The sequence below is a fragment of the Notechis scutatus genome, chromosome 1 (genome assembly GCF_049901735.1).
Source record: "Notechis scutatus isolate UNSWTSFEM ecotype Mainland chromosome 1, rNotScu1.2, whole genome shotgun sequence".
In the NCBI taxonomy this organism is placed as follows: Eukaryota; Metazoa; Chordata; class Lepidosauria; order Squamata; family Elapidae; genus Notechis; species Notechis scutatus.
The window spans coordinates 337,803,647-337,825,197 of record NC_142009.1 but is presented as its reverse complement, the minus strand read 5'-3'; the positions used below and the strand labels follow the sequence as shown (position 1 = coordinate 337,825,197).

General features: G+C 39.3%; 2 protein-coding genes across 2 annotated transcripts in view; one reads left to right on the top strand and one right to left on the bottom strand.

Annotated features, from left to right (window-relative positions):
* The window catches only part of LOC113428034 (vomeronasal type-2 receptor 26-like), an 18,149-nt gene extending 13,113 nt beyond the window's left edge, over window positions 1-5,036 (bottom strand). The window contains exon 1 of the mRNA XM_087966057.1: window positions 4,798-5,036. Within this exon, the coding sequence (XP_087822183.1) occupies window positions 4,798-5,036 (239 nt within the window). The remainder of the gene's footprint in view (window positions 1-4,797) is intronic.
* Window positions 5,037-8,790: 3,754 nt separating this feature from the next.
* LOC148133585 (vomeronasal type-2 receptor 116-like) lies at window positions 8,791-21,219 on the top strand. The gene is made up of 5 exons (XM_087965953.1): window positions 8,791-8,961; window positions 9,934-10,758; window positions 18,542-18,760; window positions 19,299-19,428; window positions 20,203-21,219. The coding sequence occupies exons 1-5, from the start codon at window positions 8,791-8,793 to the stop codon at window positions 21,105-21,107; spliced, it is 2,250 nt and encodes a 749-aa protein (XP_087822079.1). The 3' UTR covers window positions 21,108-21,219.
* Window positions 21,220-21,551: the final 332 nt, after the last annotated feature.

Genomic DNA, 21,551 nt, shown 5'->3' with positions numbered 1-21,551 from the left:
CCACAGCTCAATTTTATTCTGTTTAACAAACTGAAGCTGTAAGGAGGAGTGACAGAAATGGAGCATGGATACAAAAGAGGAATCAAGAGGAAACTCTATTTAGCCTCAAATGGACTAAGTCCAGTCCCTCTTGAATTCCATTGACCCTTATCTAACACCAAGATAGTACTAACCATTCATTTATTAGCTTCCTATAGATAGGCATGAATAGTAATAAATCAGTCTAACTGGAACTTCACATGTGGTCTCAATGTTTTTTATTTATTTATTTATTTATTTATTTATTTATTTATTTATTTATTTATTTGATTTGCCAATTGTTTACAAGATAATAAGTATAAGTGTATACATAGTTGTGAATACATGAAATAGGTACATATAAGAAAAATAAAAGAATAAGAGAAATAATAGGACAGGGACGGTAGGCACGTTGGTGCGCTTATGCACGCCCCCTACAGACCTCTTAGGAAAGGGGTGAGGTCAATAGTAGACAGTCTAAGGTTAAAGTTTTTGGGGTTTGGGGAAGAGACTACAGAGTCGGGTAGAGTATTCCAGACATTGACCACTCTATTGCTGAAGTCGTATTTCCTGCAATCAAGTTTGGTGCGGTTTACTTTGAGTTTGTATCTATTGTGTGCTCTTGTGTTTTTATGGTTGAAGCTGAAGTATTCATTGACAGGTAGGACATTGCAATGTATGATTTTATATACCATGCTTAAGTCAGACCGAAGACGGCGTAATTCAAGGTTTTCTAGTTCTAGAATTTCAAGTCTGGTGGCATAAGGTATTCTACAACGAGTAGAAGAGTGGAGTACTCTTCTTGTGAAATATTCCTGGACTTTCTCAATTGTGCTAATATCAGATACGTAATGAGGGTTCCAGACTGATGAACTGTATTCGAGTATTGGTCTAGCAAATGTTTTGTATGCTCTGGTTAGTAGTGTGATATTACCAGAGAAAAAGCTACGTAGGATTAGGTTAACAACTCTTAATGCCTTTTTGGCTATGTAGTTGCAGTGGGCTCTAGCACTTAGATCATTAGAGGTGAGTATTCCAAGGTCCTTTACAGAGCTTGGGTCATCAACAAGATTTTGACTATTCAGCTTGTATTTTATTTTCTGATTTTTTTTTGCCAATATGTAAGACAGAGCATTTATTTGTTGAGATTTGAAGTTGCCATTTGTTTGACCATTCAGATACATAGTCAAGATCTTTTTGAAGGGTAGCAGTATTGTCTATGGTATTGAACAGCTTTACATCATCAGCGAAGAGAACGCAATTGCTCTTAATATGATCACAGAGGTCGTTTATGTAGAGTATGAAGAGAGTTGGTCCTAGAACACTGCCTTGGGGGACACCACTATTGACAGGTACTGGATTTGATAGTACGCTCCCGATTTTGACCATTTGTTGTCTGTTTGACAGGAATGCTTCTATCCAGTTATTCAGTTGTCCAGAGATACCATAGGATTTTATTTTTAGGAGTAGTTTGTCGTGTACCACTGAATCAAAGGCTTTACAGAAGTCTATGTAGATTGCGTCTATTGCTTTGCCCTGGTCAAGTTGTGTCGTCCATATGTTTTTGCAGTGTAAGAGTTGCAGATTACAGGATAGTTTTTTTCTGAAACCAAATTGTTTATTGGAGAGTAGGTTGTTTGTCTCTAAGTGGAGGATAATGGATTGGTTAATAATTGATTCCATGACTTTACAGGTGACGCAGCATAAGGAGATTGGCCTATAATTTTCAACTAGGCTTGGGTCTCCCTTTTTGAAGATGGGGATGACTGTGGCTTGTGACCATAGGTTAGGCAAGGAGCTGGTCCTGAAAGATTTTTCAAAGATTATGCTTAGATGTTTGGCTATGGCAGTGGATAGCTTTCTTAAGAAGTAGGCACATATTCCATCCGGTCCAATAGATAGAGATGGTTTTAGATTGCGTAGTGATTTTTCAACATTGTCTTCTGTGAAATCGATATGTATTAGATCATTGTTGTTATCTGTGGTACGGCTAGGAAATATTGGGCATGATCCATTGCTGTTTACAAATACTGAGCCGAAGAATGTGTTAAAGATGTTGGCTTTAATGGTGTCGTCGTTGCAGTCTTTACCATCAGGTCCTATCAAGGGAGGGATGGACCTTGAGTCTTTTAGTTTGTTGTTTACAAAATTGTAAAAAGCACGGGTGGAATTGGTGCTTAGAAGGTTTTCCTCTTGTTTAATGTGATAATTGGTGCATTCAATCTTTATCTGGTGGCATAAATTTTTGTATCGGTTTTTGAAATTGGCAACGTGACCAGATTTGTTTTTCCGCCAGAGTGATCTCTTTTTGGATTGAAGTTTCCTTATTGATATGGGTAATCTGCTTTTTTGTTTTGTTTTGGGAGTTGTTGCAGAAGATGAGATCGAGGCAGTTGTTTAGTCTAGTGTTGTTGGTTACTAGTTGGTTACTAGTTACTAGTTGTTCCAGTCCCAGATTTGTAATAGCATTGTAGAAGGTTGTGTGTATGATTTCAGTTGTACAATCATTTAGGGTCCAGTCAATATGAGGTAGATTGAAATCACCAAGAAGGATAAAAGGGTATGGGCAGGATGCAGCCCATGTTAGTAATGTATTTAGCTTGTTTACATGTTCGATGTCATAATCAGGTGCTCTGTAACATAGTAAGAATCGAATTGTGATATTTAAGGATAGTTCACAGATGATGGTTTCAGGAAGAGCAAGCTCCTGGGTAACTTGGATATTTTTTAGATGTAAGGATTTTTTATAGAATATAGCAACACCACCTCCTCGACGATTTTCACGATCTGATCGGTAAACATGATAGTCTCTTACTGTGGTAATGGAGTCGGGGAGAGATGCATTGAGCCATGTTTCACAGACAAATATAATGTCGAAGTTAGCCATATTTAGGAGGATGAGAAATTCAGGTATTTTATTCACGAGGCTTCTTGCATTGAGTAGTTTGCATTTAAGGCCGGCAGTAGTTGGAATTGAGGTAGTTGGGGGCGTGCGTGCCTAGTCTTGGGTTGAGGTAGGGTTGTGGTTGAGGGTAAAAGCTGAGTATTGGGTTGCGTGGCTTACTTTTGATACAGTCAGCATGGTAGTCAATGTACAGGTCCTTCTCTCCATTGTCTAGACGGTTTTTGAGTTCGATGCGGAGTACACGGGAGCAGGCACGTTGCTGTATGGTTAGGTCAGGGCGGCAACGGAGGTTCTTATGGTTGGTGTTGGTTTTGGCGAGTGAGTTTATAGTATAAATGAATTTGTGTTTGCTTGATTCGTTTTTGCAAATGACCCTGCACAAGCGTGGGGCCACAGAGCCGTCTCTATTTTTGAGCTCTCGGTCGATGCGGGAAATGTCAAGTATTTCATCAGCGGAGATGGTTGATGCTTGATAATCTCTGATGATGTTTCGGACAGTTGTGATGTCATCATTGACATTGATGTCCTCTAGACCAAATAAGATGGTGTTTGGACGTTTCCGTTCACGCTCAACGGCTTCTCTGATGAGGATTGGGATATCAATATTTGTCTGGGTTGTGTTTATTTGTGGATTGGGTTTTGGATTGGATTGTGGTTGTTGGGTAGAGATGTGGTTTGTAGCTATTGGATGTTCAGGTTTTTGCGTTGTGTCTTTTTTTTCAAGGTTGGATATTCTTTCTTTTACGGCGTCCAGGGATGCTACTATGGTGTTAAGGGATGTTTTAATGGTTTCGATGGTAGGGGATGTTTCAATGGTTTCGATGGTATCAACTCTTTCAGAAAGATCCAGTTTGGGTCTGCATGATATGCAGAAATATGGAAACTCATTGGATGATTCTAGGTATTGAATCATTTGCTCCGGTAATCCCAAGCAGTCATGATGAGCGTATTTTTTACACAGAGAACATTTGATGGATTTTTCATTATCCTTTAGATTTTTGTAGCATTTAAGGCATGTGCAGGAGTCTTGTGGTTCATTGGTGGGGATTATCTTCTCTTTAGGTTGTGGTTTGGCGTAGGATTTTCTTTTTGGCATGGTAGGATTGTTAAAATATTACGTTGATTGAATTAATTAAAGGAACAATTTTGGGTAATCTATATAGCCAATATTACATCAAACAATCAATTGCAGTAATCTCTCAGGTCAGATAATATTCCTGAGCAACAATCAGCCTGATCAATTAATTACTCTAATCACTAATCAATTAATTACACTAATCATTAGTCACACCGTTCATTTAAATTCACTAGATCATTGATTTTGCTATTCAATTAAATTACATGAATTTTGATCTTTTAAACTAGTCAGTAATCACACTATTTGCACTAAACACTCTAATCACACTAATCAATTAAAAACAATAAATCAATTAACCATTAATAAAATATTTTATAGAAGTTGGTTATCTAATCGTTAATATAGGTGATGAGGTAGAAAAGTTGTAAGTTTTGAGGTAATGAATTAATCAGTGTTTGATTAAAATAATGACGCGGCCTCTGCTTCTTCTGCAGCTGCCGCGCGGCCTCAGCAGCCGCCGCCTCGCTCCGTCGCCGCCGAGTGGACTCCGCTGCCGCCGCTATGGCCTCCGCCGCCTCCGCAGCCGCCGCCTCGCTCCGCCGCCACCGTGCGGCCTCCGCTTCTTCTGCCGCCGCCGCGCGGCCTCTGCAGCCGCCTCCTCGCTCCGCCGCTGCCGCGCGGTCTCCGCAACCGCCGCCTCGCTCCGCCGCTGCCGCGCGGCCTACACAGCCGCCGCCTCGCTCCGCCGCCGCTGCGCGGCCTCCGCTGCCGCAGCCGCGGCCTGAGGCCTACTCACCCCGGCGGCTTCGCCTCGAACTCTGCGGCCGCTCTTCCTCGTCGGCCGGTACGTGCCGCCTCCGCCCGCAGGGCGCTCACGGAGCGGGAGACGCCGGGACAAGACGATGGTGGAGACCTCCTCCACGCGGGGCTTTGCGCCTCCGGGCTGTCTGTTTGCGCTCCTTCGCGGATCGTGATTTTGTCAGATTTTGCACCTGACACATCATTTAGAAAGTCTTTCCTTGTGATGGCCACCATACTACTCCTTGAGCTGAAACTCATAGTCCACAAAACCTCCAGATTGCAAAAGAGTCCTACGAGGGACAGGAAACTGTCCTGCAGAATCAAAGATGAAAAGTTCCACTTCGGGGAGGAACAATTATTCACAACTGCTTGGTTTTAACACAATCTTGCAATTCTGAAAATGTTTTCTTGTTCTTCATGTTATAATAGAATAACAGAGTTTGAAGGGACCTTGGAGATCTTCTAGTCCAAACCCTTGCTGAAGAAGGAGACCCCATACCATGTTGTCCAGTTCCTTCTTAAAAGCCTCCAGTGTTGAAGCACCTACAACTTCTGGAGACAAACCCTTCTACTGAAAAACAACAACAATTACTACCCACCTGCCTTCAATCGAGCACCTGTATACTGCACAAATCAAAAAGAGGGCTGTGGAAATATTTACAGACCCCTCACATCCTGGACATAAACTATTTCAACTCATACTCTCAAAACGACAGTATAGAGCCCTGCACACCAGAACATCTAGACACAAGGACAGTTTTTTCCTGAATGCCATCACTCTGCTAAATAAATAATTCCCTCAACTCTGTCAATTATTTACTAAGTCTGCATCACTATTACTTTTACTATTAATTTTCCTATCCTTCCCTTCTTTATTTTTTTATAATTTTTATTCAATATTTATAAAATTAAAAACATGTATACACATTTTACAGCATTGTTTGAGCAATAGATACACTTGTACTTTCCTTTTGATAGCGTGTTATACATTGTCATAACTCCTTCATCCTTTTAAACTCTCTATATAGATACATATAATTTATTTACAATTCTTTACACATCACTCTTATTTTTCAAATATTACCGGGTCATCAGAGATCACCTTTTCTTTAGCCAATAATACCAGAATATTACCATGTTTTGTAATATTCACTGTCTTGTTTATCTTTTAGCAGTTTGGAGAATCTATCCATCTCGGCACATTCCTGTATTTTACTGATTATCCTTCTTTCTGTGGGGGTCATAGCCAATTTCCAATTCTGAGCAAAACTTATTCTAGCTGCAGATATAATAGGCAAGATCAGGTATTGATGCTTCTTTTCCATATTTGATTCTAAGACACCTAGTAGAAAAATTTCTGGTTTGAATTTTACTTTCTGTCTTGTTATGTCCTCTGTCCAAGTTCTAATTTTTTGCCAAAATTTTTATGCATGCGGGCATGTCTGCCACATGTGGAAATAAGTTCCCTGATTGTAATTACATTTCAAACAGTTGGGTGTCATGTTAGGGAACGTTTTGGCTAGCTTCGCTGATGGTAAGTGCCAGCGATGAAACATTTTGTATAAATTTTCTTTATAAGAGACCGACATTGTTAACCTATAGTTTATCTGCCAAAGATGTTCCCACTCGTATAAGTTAATTTTGTGGCCCATATTTTTAGTCCAAGTTAACATGCATTATTTGACGGTTTCCTCCATCATTTTATAGTGTAATAGATATTTACAGATTTTGCTAATCTTTTTTCTCTCTTCTCCTTGCCATATCTTAACTAGCTCTTGTTGGGTTGTATAGAAGCCAAATTGTCCTTTCTACAATAGGGCCACCATCCTATCTCAATTCCCTGAAGTTGTAGTTGATTCCAAGTTTTTAATTCTCCTTTTTTATTTAATAAATCTCTGCAATTTATGATTTTAGTACAGTCTTCCCATCCTTTGTTTCACCTATCTCCTCCCACTTATGACTGTATGACTGTAACCTTGTTGCTTGTATCCTAATGATTTTTATTGACTGTTTCCTGGTATGATTTGATTGCTTATTGTACCCTAGGACTATTATTAAGTGTTGTACCTATGATTCTTGACAAATGTATATTTCCTTTTCACTGAGAGCATATGCACCAAGACAATTCTTTGTGTGTCCAATTACACTTGGCCAATAAAGAATTCTATTCTATTCTATTCTATTCTATTCTATTCTATTCTATTCTATTCTATTCTATTCTATTCTATTCTACTCTATTAATTGTTCTGTCAGGAAATTTATCCTTAATTCCCATTGGATCATTCCTTGATAAGGTTCCATCCATTACTTCTTCTCCTACCTTCAGGTGCTCTGGAGAAAAGATTGATACATTTTTCTCTGTGACAACCCATCAAATATTGGAAGACTGCTGTCATGTCACCCCTAGTCCTTCTCTCTTAGACTAGACATAACCAGTTCTTGAAACTGTTCTTCATATGTTTTAGCTTCCAGCCCTCTCATCATCTTTGTTGCTCTTCTCTTCATCATATCTAGAGTCTCAACAACTTTTTTAATATCATAGAGACCAAATCTCAATGTAGTTCCAAGTATGCACTTCCTAAGGTATTATAAAGTGGTACTAACATTTCACGTGATCTTGATTTTATCCCTCGGTTGATGCAGCCTAGGATTTAACTATGACTGTCCCTCCCCATCAAACATCCTTCATGCACTAAGGAAAAACCTTGGCAGTATTGCTAGGTCACTTGATGGTTATACAACTGAGTATCATCAGCATACAAATGATACTCAAGCTTGAGTGAGAAGGCCTTATTGATGCACTCTGGAAGTGATTGGATTGAACTCAATATCTTCCCACTGATCAACACTGAATGGAACCACCTTCAGATAAAGGAGACAATCACAAATTTAGACACTGTTCCTCTAGGTTCTAATTTTATCCACTACCATATCATTATAAAAAAAACCGAGTTCTTCCATCCAAGCACTGGCATGACTGCTCACAGTTACAAGGGTAAAATTGATTCTCATGTGCCACCAAAACCCATTAGCACTCTTACTAGCTGATCAACTATGCCCAGGCCAAACTCCATCTTGTTTGCAGGGGGTCAGTTTCACAGAAGTCAAATTCAAAACTTCAGCATGACTCCATCTGCTCTGTGCATTACAAGAAACACAAACATGTTTTTTTTTCCATTTGGCTGTTTGAGAAGCTATTGCTACAAGGATAGAAAATTGCTTTTTCCTTGTAATCATCCGAAGTAAAGTAATTCTTAGTGTATCCCCTGTGGATTTCTAGATACAAAAACTCCCAAGCTATAAAAACATGCCTGAGTTCTCCAGATGGGGGCAGAAGATGAGACCTTAACCTGTCTTGCAAAGAGCTCATTCCTGGGTTTAAAGAGACTCACATATCTTTGTTTCCTTTATAATCACAGCCCAAACACAGGTAAGAGGAAGCATCTTTGCTGTAAATTTGTCCTGGGGACCTCCAGGAGGCACAGGTGGTGTCTGATCTGCTAAAGTTCAAGTAATATTTCACAAACAACCTTCAGATGAGTTTCTGCATAAACCTTTGTTTCTGTCCTAGGACGGAAGGTGATAAGAAAGGCTGGACAGGGGTTATGTTACAGTTGGTGTTGCTGCTCTTCCGGCTCCTGCTTCCAACTACAATGAAGAGGCTGCAAACCATGTGTGTGTTCAGGGATTATATCCCATTAGATAAAAGCCACTATAGGCCTGGTGATCTCATTATTGGTGGAAATTTGCCATTGGGAGGCAGTTTGGATCCCACTGTCCCTCACTTTAATACATCAAATCTTCCTTTAAATAATGGGTAAGTTTCTGCTGGATAAAAGGTCTCTTTGCTTTAAATTATAGGACCTCTTTCAGAAATACTTCTTTTAGTATTCTGCACTGTCCTAGTGTAGTAGATATCTTCTGCTTCTCTCAATAAAATAGCAAGCTCCTAAAATAGGCTGGAATTCTCAATCTCTTCCTCATGAAGATGATAAACAACAAACATGAAGAGTACATTAGAAGCTGTGCTGGCATAGTGAAGAATTTGAATTTCAATATTAATCTGGACAGTAACACCAGAGTTCAGGAGTTACGAAAATCCCTCTCAGCTATGAAATCAGCATTGCTCATGAACAATGGCCTTCAGTACATCTATGGGGTGACTCCCACTATAGTCCTGTGCTCAGAAATGTTTACCACCCCTGAAGAAGTTGCTTCAAGAGAGACCCTAAATAATTAGTATGAAAGAGGAGTAGTTGGGAAGTATTACAACCATTGGAGAAAAATGAAGGTGGGAGGAATAATAGAGGGTATAAAAGAGCCCATTATATGGATGGAAAGTCTTGTCTGTTTTCTCACAAAGCCATTCAGGTTTAGCTGAGAAAGATCCTTAAAAAAAACCCAAACCCAATAAAATGTGGTTGTTGCACCAACCCAAACACTGAAGCAAACTCTACAAGGAAACAACCTTAACTGTAATATTCCCTGTGTTTTTCTCACTATAGACACATCCCCGGTAACTACCAGCAGTTCCTTGCATTGATGTTTGCTGTCTCCCAGGTCAATAAGGATTTTCATCTGCTCCCCAACATCACCCTTGGCTTCCACATCTATGGCCATTTCCAGAGTGAGATATTTATTTCCTTAAACAGCCTCTCCATGCTCTCCTCACGAGGCCAAGTGGTTCCAGGTTACAAATGTGACCAGAAGGACACTCTGCTGTCCGTCATTGGTGGTCTCAATGCCAAATCCTCAAGGTTGATGGCCTCCATCTTCAGCATCTTTAAGGTCTCACAGGTAAGAAAGGTCTATTGGATACACTATGGAGTCATTAGACAAAGGTAAAAAGCACAAAGAGGACATATCATGAGCATGTGACTCTTAATTTATATTTGATAAAAGGGTAGTCATTGTTTTAGTTTCATTTATTATCTGTATCATGTTGATGGTTTCTTCTCTTGTCTACTGACAACCAATAAAAATGTGTACCTGGAATGGAAGGAGATTAATCTGGCCACTCAAAGAGAATCTGCTTGACTGCTGGGGCCTTAAACTACACAATGGTAACCCCTAAAGTCACCATAAAAGTTTTCTTTGTCTTTGAAATACTTTACTGTGTCCCTTTTTCCAGCTTGGTGTTGGCTCTGAGTTCAGTGTAGGAGACAGAATTGATTTTCCTTCCTTCTTCTGGATTAATCCCAAGGAATCTTCTCAGTATGTGGGTTTAGTCCAGCTGCTTCTGTATTTCCAGTGGAACTGGGTTGGGCTTCTGGCCTCTGAAAATGATAATGGAGAACATTTCATTTCAACTCTGATGCCAATGCTCAAGGAGAAGGAGATCTGCCTGGCCTTCACTGAAAGGTTGAAATCCAATGATTTTCAAATTACACTCAATAAATTAATTAATATTTTCATAACCTGGTCTAAAATTGAAGTGTTTATTTTATTTGGAGACTCCACTGTTATTAGCAGTGTACAAGGGACTGTGGCTGTTTTTGAAAAAATTACAAAGATATCATTTAGGAAAATTTGGATATTAACCTCCCATTGGAAACCTAGCATGAAAATATTGAAATATCTGAAGCCTTTCCATGGGGCTGTGCATTTCAGGGACCACTCCGGGGATGTTTCAGAATTCACCCCTTTCCTCCTGTCTTTAGACCCCTTAAACCCACAAGGAGATGTTTTTCTCCCTCTATGGTGGGAAATAGTCTTTGGCTGCAAGATCCACAAACCAGGCAAGAACCCTCCAATGGGGCGGAAACCATGTACAGGAAAGGAGAATGTGCAGAATCTGCCAAATTACACTTTTGAAAGGAGCATGACAGGAGAAAGTTACAATATCTACAATGCTGTTTATGCTGTGGCGCATGCTTTACATGCAATGTATGGATCCAGAGCCCAACCGACCATGATGAGATTTGGAAAGAGGATCTCAAATGTCCAGTCATGGCAGGTAATCTCTGTAACTTTTTATCTCATTAACATGCTTAGAGAGGAAGCTCCCCATGTGAATTTCTCCAGCTACTGATTCAACGTCTGCATATACCCTGCATCAATCCATGTCAAAGCATATTAAAGCAGCAATTATTAAAAACTGTTAAGAACAATATTTTATTGAAAGAGGGTAGAGAGGGAAAAGAAGTAAACCAAACTGGGAGCCCATAGGTTCTAGAGAGGAAAGACCTTTGTAAAGTCCTGAACAGCCTTCAACAGATGCCCAAATTTCAGAAGTTGACCATTCTGAGGAAGAGTTGTCAGCCCAAAGCAGGATAGAGATAGGGGTGTGCTTTTGCATCATATTTCAGCAGGTCAGTTGAAATGTTAGTGGTCATATCTGCAGAACAATCTCTGTTTAGCTCAGAATGTGCCTTGAATCCAACTTGTAAAAATACACTTAATTTGTTTTAACCTTGGTTTGTGTTTCTATGGCTTAGTATCCTGGGTGACCCTCTACCTTTTTTGTTATCATTTGTTGCACTACTCAGCTTGCTGTGGGCAAACAGCTTCTGTTTAATAATGGATGGAAACTAATCAAGCAGAGAAGCAACCTAGAATTAAGGAGAAATTCCATAATGTTGCAAACATAATGTTGCAAACGTGTTTGGCAACAGCTTGCATTTAGAAGTCGTGGCTGGCCCATCGCTGGAGGCATTTAAGAAGAGGCAGCACAGCCATTTGTCTGAAATGATAGAGGGTCTCCTGCTTGAGCAGGGAATTGGTCTAGAGCAGGGGTCCCCAACCACCGGTTCCCGGACCGGTACCAGTCCGTGGAACAATTTCTACCGGGCCGCCAGTTTGCTGGGCGCCGCCATCTTGTTTTGATGAAAAAGTGCTTCCGGTGAGCTTTTCCGGGTAGAAAGCGGCGTTTGGGTGCTGAAAGGGGGGGCGGCTTTGAACAAAACTAAGGCACGAGGATTCTTTCAGCATGCATGGCAAGGCGAGCCGAGCGACTGTCCCAAAGCCGTCGCGAAGCCCATCGACACAGGTACAAAGGAGGAGTTGAAGGTGGCGGGGAGAAGCGGGGGACGGCTGGCTGGCCGGTCACTCGGCTCGCCTTGCCATGCGTGCTGATGCCGGTACCAGGCCGCGGATGATTTTGTGATGCCGGTACCGGGCCGCTGATGATTTTGTGATGCCAGTACCGGGCCGTGGTACAAAAAAGGTTGGGGGCCACTGGTCTAGAGGACCTCCATGGTACCTCCCAAACCTGTTATTCTATTTCTCTACATCAACCACAGCAGGACTCCAAGAGGGCCTAATAAGGTCCCCACTTAAATCCATCATCAAAAGATGGACCTCTTTGAAGTGACCAATCAGGGCAGGTGCTTCCTTCCACATGTCCCCACTTGGCCAGACCTACTGCCTGCGTTCTGCTGCCTGTGACTATGAGCGAGACAAAGTCAGTGGGATCTTTCATGGTTGTGCTAGAAATCATTGATTCATTTTTAAAATTCTTTTTTTTTTTAAATCTCAAGTGATGGCACTCCCACAACTTCTGAGGGCAAACTGTTCCATTGGTTGATTGTTCTCACTGTCAGAAAATTTCTCCTTATTTCCAGGTTGAATCTCTCCTTGTTCAGTTTCCATCCATTATTCTTTGTCTGACCTACAGGCACTTTAGAAAATAGCTTGACCCCTTCCTCCCTGTGGCAGCCCCTCAAATAGTGGAAGACTGCTATCATGTCTCCCCTGCTCCTTCTCTTTACTAGACTAGCCAAGCCCAGTTCCTGCAACCATTCATTGTATGTTTTAGCCTCCAGTCCCCTAATCATCCTGGTTGATTTTTCTTCTCTGTACTTTTTCTAGAGTCTCAACATCTTTTTTATAATGTGGTGACCAAAACTGGATGCAGTACTCTAGGTGTGGTCTTACTAAGGCTTTATAGAGTGGTATTATTACTTCCCTTGATCTTGATTGTATCCCTCTGTTAATACAATTTAGGATTGCATTAGCTTTTTTGGCTGCTGTTGCACACTGCTGGCTCATATTTAGCTGGTTGTCCATTAAGACTCCAAGATCCCAATCACAGTTACTGCTATTGAGCCTGGTTTTACCCAGTCTATATGTGTACTTTTGGTTTTTCTTGCCCAAGTGTAGGACTTTACTTTTCTCTACATTGAATTTCATTTTGTTAGATATGGTCCAGTGTTCTAGTCTGTCAAGATCCATCGGGATCTTTTTTTTTTTTTTTTTGAAACAAATTTTATTAGTTTTTAAAGACAAACAAAACATAAACCTTGTAGACATTAAACCTCTTTCCCTTATAAATTTTTACAAGGCAGATAATACATTATTTTATACAGTGTGATTTTAATATATCCCATTTCTACTTAAATATCTTTTAACACTCTCATTTCTTCTCTTTAAATTTAGTCATCCTATTCATATTTCCCTCTGTCTTGTTTGCAATTATTCTCCTCCCGCTTTCCTCCAAGGTTTTATTAAATCTCAAATAAACATACACACACAAAACACATAAAGTAAAACTTCTTTGTCAAAAAAGTAGCTTGGCCCCGGATTACCTCTCTTTGTATGGACTTCAATTAAATTCATATTCATCTTATATGCCATTACCTATCTTAATTACCATTCTATGTCTTCTTTATAACTTCCCCCTGCTTTCCACTCTTCTTAATTCTATTTTGTTTATTATCTTGATTTAAATCATTATATTTCTATCATTTGTCCATTCTTTTCCAATTGTCTATTTATCTCATTCCCCATAATAAAATAAAAGAATTTCTCCTGAAATCACAAATCAAAGTATGATGCCTTTCCATCGCACCTCTAAATTAACATTTAAGGTAACACCAAGTTCCCTATCTGATTCTGCTTAGTACATACTACTTACAAAAAGAAAATAGTAAATCCATAACATAATTAAATATATAATTAAACATTAAATCTCATAACATTCCAATTATCTATTTCAAAAAAAATATTACAATAATATATTCATACTAACATCCACACAATAGTCAATTAAAATCTATATTTAAACTAAGTATTTTAAACCTTCCTTTTAATATTTTATTAAATCTTAAATTCTACCATTATTAAACCTTTAATATTTTAGTCTTTACTCAAGTCTTATAAAATTATAATTTTCTATTTCTAATACAAATACTACAATACTATCTTATGTACCTTGCAGAATCCTTTTAAAACAAAATTATATTACCCTTTATCCCTAAAAACAATTTCTTTTTGCATCTTGTTTCATACCCTTGTGGCCTTTCCCCCTTCTTCCTCCCTGTCTTATCCCATCTGGTCTTTTTACCCCCTTAACTTCCCCTCTCTGTTGTATTTCTCTTTCCTTTTGCTTTCTAGCCTTGTATTGATTTTGCATCTTATTTTTCACTTTCTTAGATATTTTTAAGTCTTATATCCTTTTTTTCCCCTCTCTTTCTCCTTCCTTTCTTAATCAACTCTGTGGGTTCGTTAAAGATGGCTTCTTCTTCTTCTTCTTCTTCCATCAGTTGTTGTATTTGCTGATAAGTAGCAAGCGCCATTTCTAAAAAGCAAAAAATTTCTCCCATATCGTCTTTCTTTATTTTGCCATATTCCTCTCTCAGTTCATCAGCAGATAAAGTCATTGTAAATCCTCTTCTTTTTCTTCTTAAAACAGCCAAAGATATTTCCAAGCTTAAAACAATTCCCAAAGTCCCGAAGTCATCAAACAATCCAAACAAAGCACAAAGTTCTTCCCTTCTTCCTGGGTTAATATCAGTTGCAAAGGGAGAAAAAAAAAGCCAATCTGTATTTTAAATTCTTATTACAATAACTTCCAGTCTCAAAAATCTTCCAGGCATCTCCTTCAACAAAATCTTAATATAAATTTTCCTTTTGTCCTCTCCTTCCCATTTATAACAAGAAGCTTTAAATTTTTACCTTTTGTAAAATAGTAGGATTTTCAGTATTCATTTGTTAATTCCATGTGGAAGGAGAGTAAACTTTCACTTTAACCACTTTCACTTGCCGCTTGCAAATCTCTTCTGGAAACAAAGTATCTTTCAAAAAAAAAAAACCCAAATCTTAGATTTCAGGGTATTAAATGTATCTTCTAGTCCCAGTTCAGCCAAAAACTTTCGCTTCAAAACTTTCTCCTTCTTCCTCCAGCACGATCTTGTCCGGTTGCTGGCTTCTTTGTGGCAGCCATTGCTGACCGCCGCTGGACCGACTTGAGAAAAGGAGGTTGTGCCGGGTGGGGAAGGGGTCTGTGAACACCCCAACCCCCTGTCCGGATCCTCCTGTCTTCGGTTGCCTCTACGGGCAACCTTATCCTCCAGACCCGTCTGGGTCGGAGGAACCAAGAACGAGCTAGCGGCGGCGGATCGCAGAGATCGCGAAACCCCGCCACCTCCGAAGCCTGGCGAAACCGGAAGATCGGGATCTTGAGGCTATCTTCTTGGGTATTAGCTATTCCTGCCAGCTTAGTATCATCTGCAAATTTGGTAAGTTCCTCTTCGATTCCCTCATCTAAGTCGTTAATGAAGATACTGAAGAGTCCTGGGCCTAAGACAGAACCTTGTCGCACCCCACTGCTTACTTCCCTCCATGTAGACCCATTAAGGACTACTCGTTGATTACGGTTTGCCAGCCAGTTGCAAATCCATCAAGTGGTGGTGCTATCTATTCCACTCTTTTCTAGCTTACTATTGTGGTCTACTTTGTCGAATGCTTTGCTGAAATCTAAATATATTATGTCCACAGTATTTTGCTGGTCTACTAATTTAGCCACTGTGTTGAAGAATGAAATAAGATTGGTTAACAAACCTGTGCTGACTGCTAATTATTACTTTACTTGTTTCTAGATGTTGGCAGATCTGTTTTTTATTATCTTTTCCAGTATCTTCCCAGGTATTGATGTTAGGCTGATTGGTCTAGTTTCCTGGGTCTATTTTTTTTCTTTTTTCCTTTTATGAAGATGGGAACCTTTTCGTTGTTTGTGGTGGGTTGAGCTATAGTTTCTTTTTGCGTGAAGATGGATGCAAAGAATGAGTTAAGCAGTTCTGCTTTCTCTGTGTTGCCTGTTACTTCCTTGGCATCTTCTCTCTTTAGTGGACCAACTGTTTCCTTGATTTTTTTTCTTGTTATTTATATGTTGGAAGAAACTTTTTTTTTATTATCTTTGACTTTTCTTGCAAGTCTTTGTTCGTTCTGAGCCTTTGCTATCCCAACTTTGTCTTTGCAGATTCTGGCTATCTGCTGATATTCTGCCTTAGTTGTATGTCTTTCTTTCCATTTTTTGTACTTGTCCTTCTTTTCTTTCAATTTGCCAGAGAGATCTTTGTGCAGCCATGCTGGTTTCTTCTTGGTTTTCTTGGTTTTCTTTCTCAGTGGTATTGTGCTGGTCTGGGCTCCTATGATCATACTTTTTAGAGTTTCCCAAGATTCTTGAATTGTTTTCCCCTTTAGGATTTTCATCCATGCAATCTTTCCCACGTTCTCTCTCAGTGTATTGAAATCAGCTCTTTTAAAATCCAAGACTGTGGTGTCATTATGTTCTGTTGCTTGTGTTTGTGTTATGTTGAATTCTAGTATGACATGGTCACTCTCACCCAAGGTTCCTGCAGTTTCAACTCCCTCTATCACTTCTTCTCTGTTTGTAAGAATTAAGTCCAGTATGGCTGTCCCTCTAGTTTCACCCTCTACCTTTTGGACAACAAAGTTGCCAGCTAGGTTGGTTAGGAACTTATTTGATTTTTCACTTGGTGCAGAATTAGTATTCCAATTGATATCAGGATAATTGAAGTCTCCCATTACTATTGTTGTGTGTTTCCTGCATATGTTTGTTAGTTGGCTGGCAAAAAGGACATGCATTTTTTTCTGCTTGATTGGATGGCCTAAAATATACACCTATGGCCATGTCATTCTTTTTTTCTTTTATATTGACCCATATACATTCTAGGAGGTTTTTTCATCTTTGGTTTCATGCATTTCTGTAGCAATATAGTGGTCCTTTACATACAGTGCAAATCCACCTCCTCTTTTATGGGGTCTGTGGTTTTCTTTTTTTGAATAGTTTGTATCCTTCTACCAGTATGTTCCAATCATGGGTTTCATCCCACCAAGTTTCTGTTATTTCAACTCTATCATATTTACCTTCATGTATTCATAGTTCGAGTTCACCCTGTTGGTTCCCCAGACTTTGTGCATTTGTATATAGGCACTTGAGATCTTTATGTTTGACACTGTGTTTACTGTCTACATAACCTGTGTTGTGCCTGCCTGCCCCTACTTTCTTGCCACCTGTTTGATTAATGCACATGGTATGGCACTCACTATTAAATGCAGTTTAAATTAGCAAGCTCTTGGGCCAAAGAAACTATTCAAAACTGCACTAGATGTAGGTAAAATGGCTAGATACAATAAAATTTTAGATAATCAAGGAAAATTAAAAAGGAATCAAGAATTGAAATATCAGGGAATAATTACAGATTGGTGGCCATACCTTCAGTTACTATCAAGACATAAAAAAGATGCAATGGAATATGGATTTGATACTGAATTTCAACAACTAGATAAAATCTTGGTAGGCCCAGAGGAGAAATTAATAACAAGACTATATAATTATTTACTAAAATTTGTCATGGAAGAGGAAGTAGAATACTAAAAGAATTTCAACATAATATTGAATTAGAGGATTGAGAAAAAATTTGGAGTAAAAACTATACAATAACAAAATCCGTTGCATATAAGGAAAATCAATGTAAAATGTTTTATCATTGGCATTTGGCCCCAGCAATGTTGGCAAAAATGTACCCAAATTTGAGCCTAAGTTGTTGGAAATGCAAACAGGGACAAAGTACCTTCTTTCACTCATGGTGGCTATGCCAAGAAGCAAAAAAGTATTGGATTAAAAAACAAAAGTGATTATACAAAATAACAAAGTGTTGAATAGAATTTAAACCTGAATTGTTCCTTTTAGGGATAATTAAGGGGAAATATAATAAAAAGATAAAATACATGATTTTGCAAAATACAACGGCAGCAAGAATTGTGTTTGCACAGTGCTGGAAGAAGGATAACATACCGTCAGAGGATTTGGTAATCCAAAGGATATAAGATTGTGTGGAAATGGACAAACTCACCCTAGAATTAAAAGAAAAAGAAGATTCAGAGTATTTTGCAGTATCGGAAAATTGGTAGGAATGGGTGGACAAAAGGATTAAGAATAGTAGAGATAAGAAGAAAGTATAGAAATGTATATAAATGATTAGAAATATATAGACATGTGTATTTGTAACAAACATGTCTCAGTACTGCTAAAGATGTGATTGAGATGTGTAAAGAATACTACTACTACTACTACTACTACTACTACTACTACTACTAATAATAATAATAATAATAATAATAATAATAATAATAATAATAATAATAATAATAATAATAATAATAATAATAATAAACAACTGCACGTAGCCAAGTATCACAACAGGAAAATTCTATAGTTAAATTTGAAGTGTGGACATAAATTTTTTGTGTATCTTGTATTTTGATGAAACTGGAGTTGGAAACCATGCCCAGTAATGAAGTGAAACTGTTATAGTTTCAGAGTTCAATATTTGGTGTTGCTCCTGATTCTTCAGATCTCCAAGAGAACACCTCTAGAATTTTACATATAAACCCATCTTCTCAAGTTGGTCACCATGTTATTGAAAAAAGCCTTGGTGTCTCATTTGTAGCTCTAGCCCAAATACTCCCATTTCTGAAGGTCTCCTTTCTTTCAGATTCTTGCCTATTTGAGGAATGTCCACTTCAACAACAGTGCTGGAGATGAAGTCTCCTTCTCAGTAGATGGACTGGGAACTGCACGTTATGATCTTCTCAATTGGGTTTTCCTCCCCAATCAATCTTTTGTTCCCGTGAAGGTTGGGCAAGTAAATCCTGAGGCTCCCCCAGGCTGGGATTTCACCATTAAGTCTGATGGAATCGTCTGGGCCACAAAGGTGAGCTGCAAGGAAGTATTGTAAGTTCAGGGAAATATTCGTTCTCTTCCTGAGATAGAGAACATCTTCCTAACTTGAAAAAATACCAATTGAGTCAGAAATTATGGCAGTCATTTGATGAAAAATCTGTTTTGCATGTAACAGATTTGAGGTTTGATTTGTGTCTTTCCACAAAGGGTTAGACTTGGGAACAACATCTGCTTGAAACGAAGGATGCAATTACAAAAAGCAACATTGATTTTCATGGACCATTGATGCACAATTGTATCCTCATGGTTCTTTTTTTAAGAAACATTGTAGTTCAGTCACAAGCTTTCCTCTGCAGGACGAGATCCCAGTTCATATCTCCCACATCCACTGGTGTTACAGGAATGCTTTTGGCCTGAATTCCTCAGGAGTGTTCTTGATTTCTGATAGACAGTGGCAAACTATTTCTTTAGAAGAGAATCTGAACATAGAAGTAGGGATAAAAAATAGGAATGGGGAAAGAAGTGCAGCAGATTCATTGCTTAAGTAATTTCAAGTATTTCTCTTTCAGACTATCCCCTTTGCCAGGTGTGGAAGGAAGGGGTGCCAGGCAGGAGAGAGGAGAAGAGTTCCAGAGGGCAAGCAGGTTTGCTGCTACCAGTGTGACGCTTGTCCAGAAGGAACCTTTTCTAATCAGACAGGTAGACCAGACTTTAAATCTTAATCATCCAGAATCAAAAGAAGACATTCATTAAATCAATCTATGTTTGTTCTTGTTGTCATTTCTGATGAGATTGACATCCACTCATACTGCCCTACCACAGAGGACACTTTTCCTAATCCTCAGCAATTGCTTGTAGGGTAGATTTAGGACAGAATTTGTGAATCCCCAACATGCACTCACTCCTACTCTAACATCGAATCGGGAAAACCAACTTCCAATCTTTTCCTGAGGAAGTGGGGAGTGTGGTCCAAAAGTTTATTTTTTTATCATTTAGTGCATGGTTCTTCCATCAGCTCTATCAACTTCTGAGGAAATAGACCTGCCAGAGAAAAGGGAGATCCATCTATCTATATTTCTTCGATAGAGGAGGAGGGATCAAAAAAGTCTGAATGAACAGATTTGAAGTACAAAGCAGAGAGGTTAAGGCAGGGATAATATACACACAGACAAAATAGCAGCATTCCTGGATAAAAGATCTGTTGGTCTTGTATGGGATCCATTATAAAGTGAGGGAGAAACAGGCAGTAATCTCAACCTGAAAGCCAGATTCCCCATGGAAGTGCCCAGGGAATAGATAGCTGGAAGTGAACAAATCCTCATCACTGGCTAATCAGTATTATCATAAATGAAGAATTTGCTCTTTTAGATGCCCCATAAATTGCACAGTGGGTTCTTTATTTAGTCCCTTTGTAGGTAAGTCAACAGCAGAAAGGCAACATGCGTATCAAAAGAAAAAGAATTTTGATTTCAGATGCAGCTCACTGTGAACCCTGCCCAGAAGACCAATATCCCAACAAGGACAAGGACCAATGCATTGCCAAGAAGATCCATTTCCTTGACTATCAAGACACCCTGGGATACATTTTAGTTTTTCTTGTTCTTTTCCTCTCTGGGATCACTTCTGCAGTCCTCGTGATTTTCTATAAACATCATGATACACCAATTGTCAAGGCCAACAACCGAGATCTCACCTACATCCTCCTGGTCTCCCTCCTGCTCTGCTTCCTCTGCTCATTCCTCTTCATTGGTCAACCAGGGAAGCTCACCTGTCTCTTCCAACAATCTGCCTTTGCCGTTCTCTTCTCCCTTGCCGTTTCCTCTGTGTTGGCAAAGACTGTCATGGTGGTTCTGGCCTTCATGGCCACCAAGCCAGGAAACAAGACAAGGAAACTCTTAGGAAAACCTCTGACCAACTCCATTGTCATAGCTTGTCCCCTGATCCAAGCAGTCCTTTGTGCCACCTGGCTGGGAACCTCTCCCCCGTTTCTTAACTTGGACTTCCACTCCTTGATTGGAGAGACCATCTTGGAATGTAAGCAAGGCTCAGCTGTAATGTTTTATGGTGTCCTCTCTTACCTAGGACTTTTGGCCCTTGTCAGTTTCACAGTGGCATTTCTAGCTAGGAAATTGCCTGATAGTTTTAATGAAGCCAAGTTCATTACTTTTAGCATGCTGGTCTTTTGCAGTGTTTGGATCTCCTTCCTGCCCACCTACCTGAGCACCAAAGGGAAGTCCATGGTGGCTGTGGAGATCTTCTCCATTTTGGCCTCTGGAGCTGCTCTCTTGGCTTGTATCTTTTCCCCCAAATGCTACATTATCCTACTGAGGCCGGATCTGAATTGTAGAGAAAATATAGTAAGAAATAAGAATTTGTAATTAATGCTAGGATTAGCCTCATTTATATTTGTCTTTGTGGCATGTTTAGAATGTGATAAGATTTCTAATAAACGATGACATGAAGGAGGAATTTGTCCATAAAAGAATTCCTTATCAAGTTCTGCAACTGCTTACAATCTTCCTGCTATCAGTCTTTTGCTTTTCATGTTTTCAAAGTGTCCTTAGTGAGGTCCAATGCCCTGTATGGAAGAAAAACTTGTTAAAGATGAGTTTATTATTTCAGATATTTCTAAGTTTATATGGAAAGGGAGAAAACCAAGAATTAGATACAAACTACTGCAAGATGCTAAGGAAAGAGGGGGTTGGGTTTACCAGACCTGAAATTTTATTATGAGGCATGTTGTCTGGCCTGGTTAAAAGAGTAGGTGAACCTCCAGAATAAGAGGCTACCTGAATTAGAGGGCCACGAATTAAGGTTTCGAT

What these genes read in the sequence shown, in the direction of transcription:
- LOC148133585 (XM_087965953.1), top strand. Translation starts at nt 8,791, where the DNA reads ATGATAAACAACAAACATGAAGAGTACATTAGAAGCTGTGCTGGCATA. An exon ending in GCCTTCAGTACATCTATGGG is followed by an intron (nt 8,962 to 9,933) that starts GTGACTCCCACT and finishes CCCTTTTTCCAG; the next exon opens with CTTGGTGTTGGCTCTGAGTT. An exon ending in CAAATGTCCAGTCATGGCAG is followed by an intron (nt 10,759 to 18,541) that starts GTAATCTCTGTA and finishes CCTTTCTTTCAG; the next exon opens with ATTCTTGCCTATTTGAGGAA.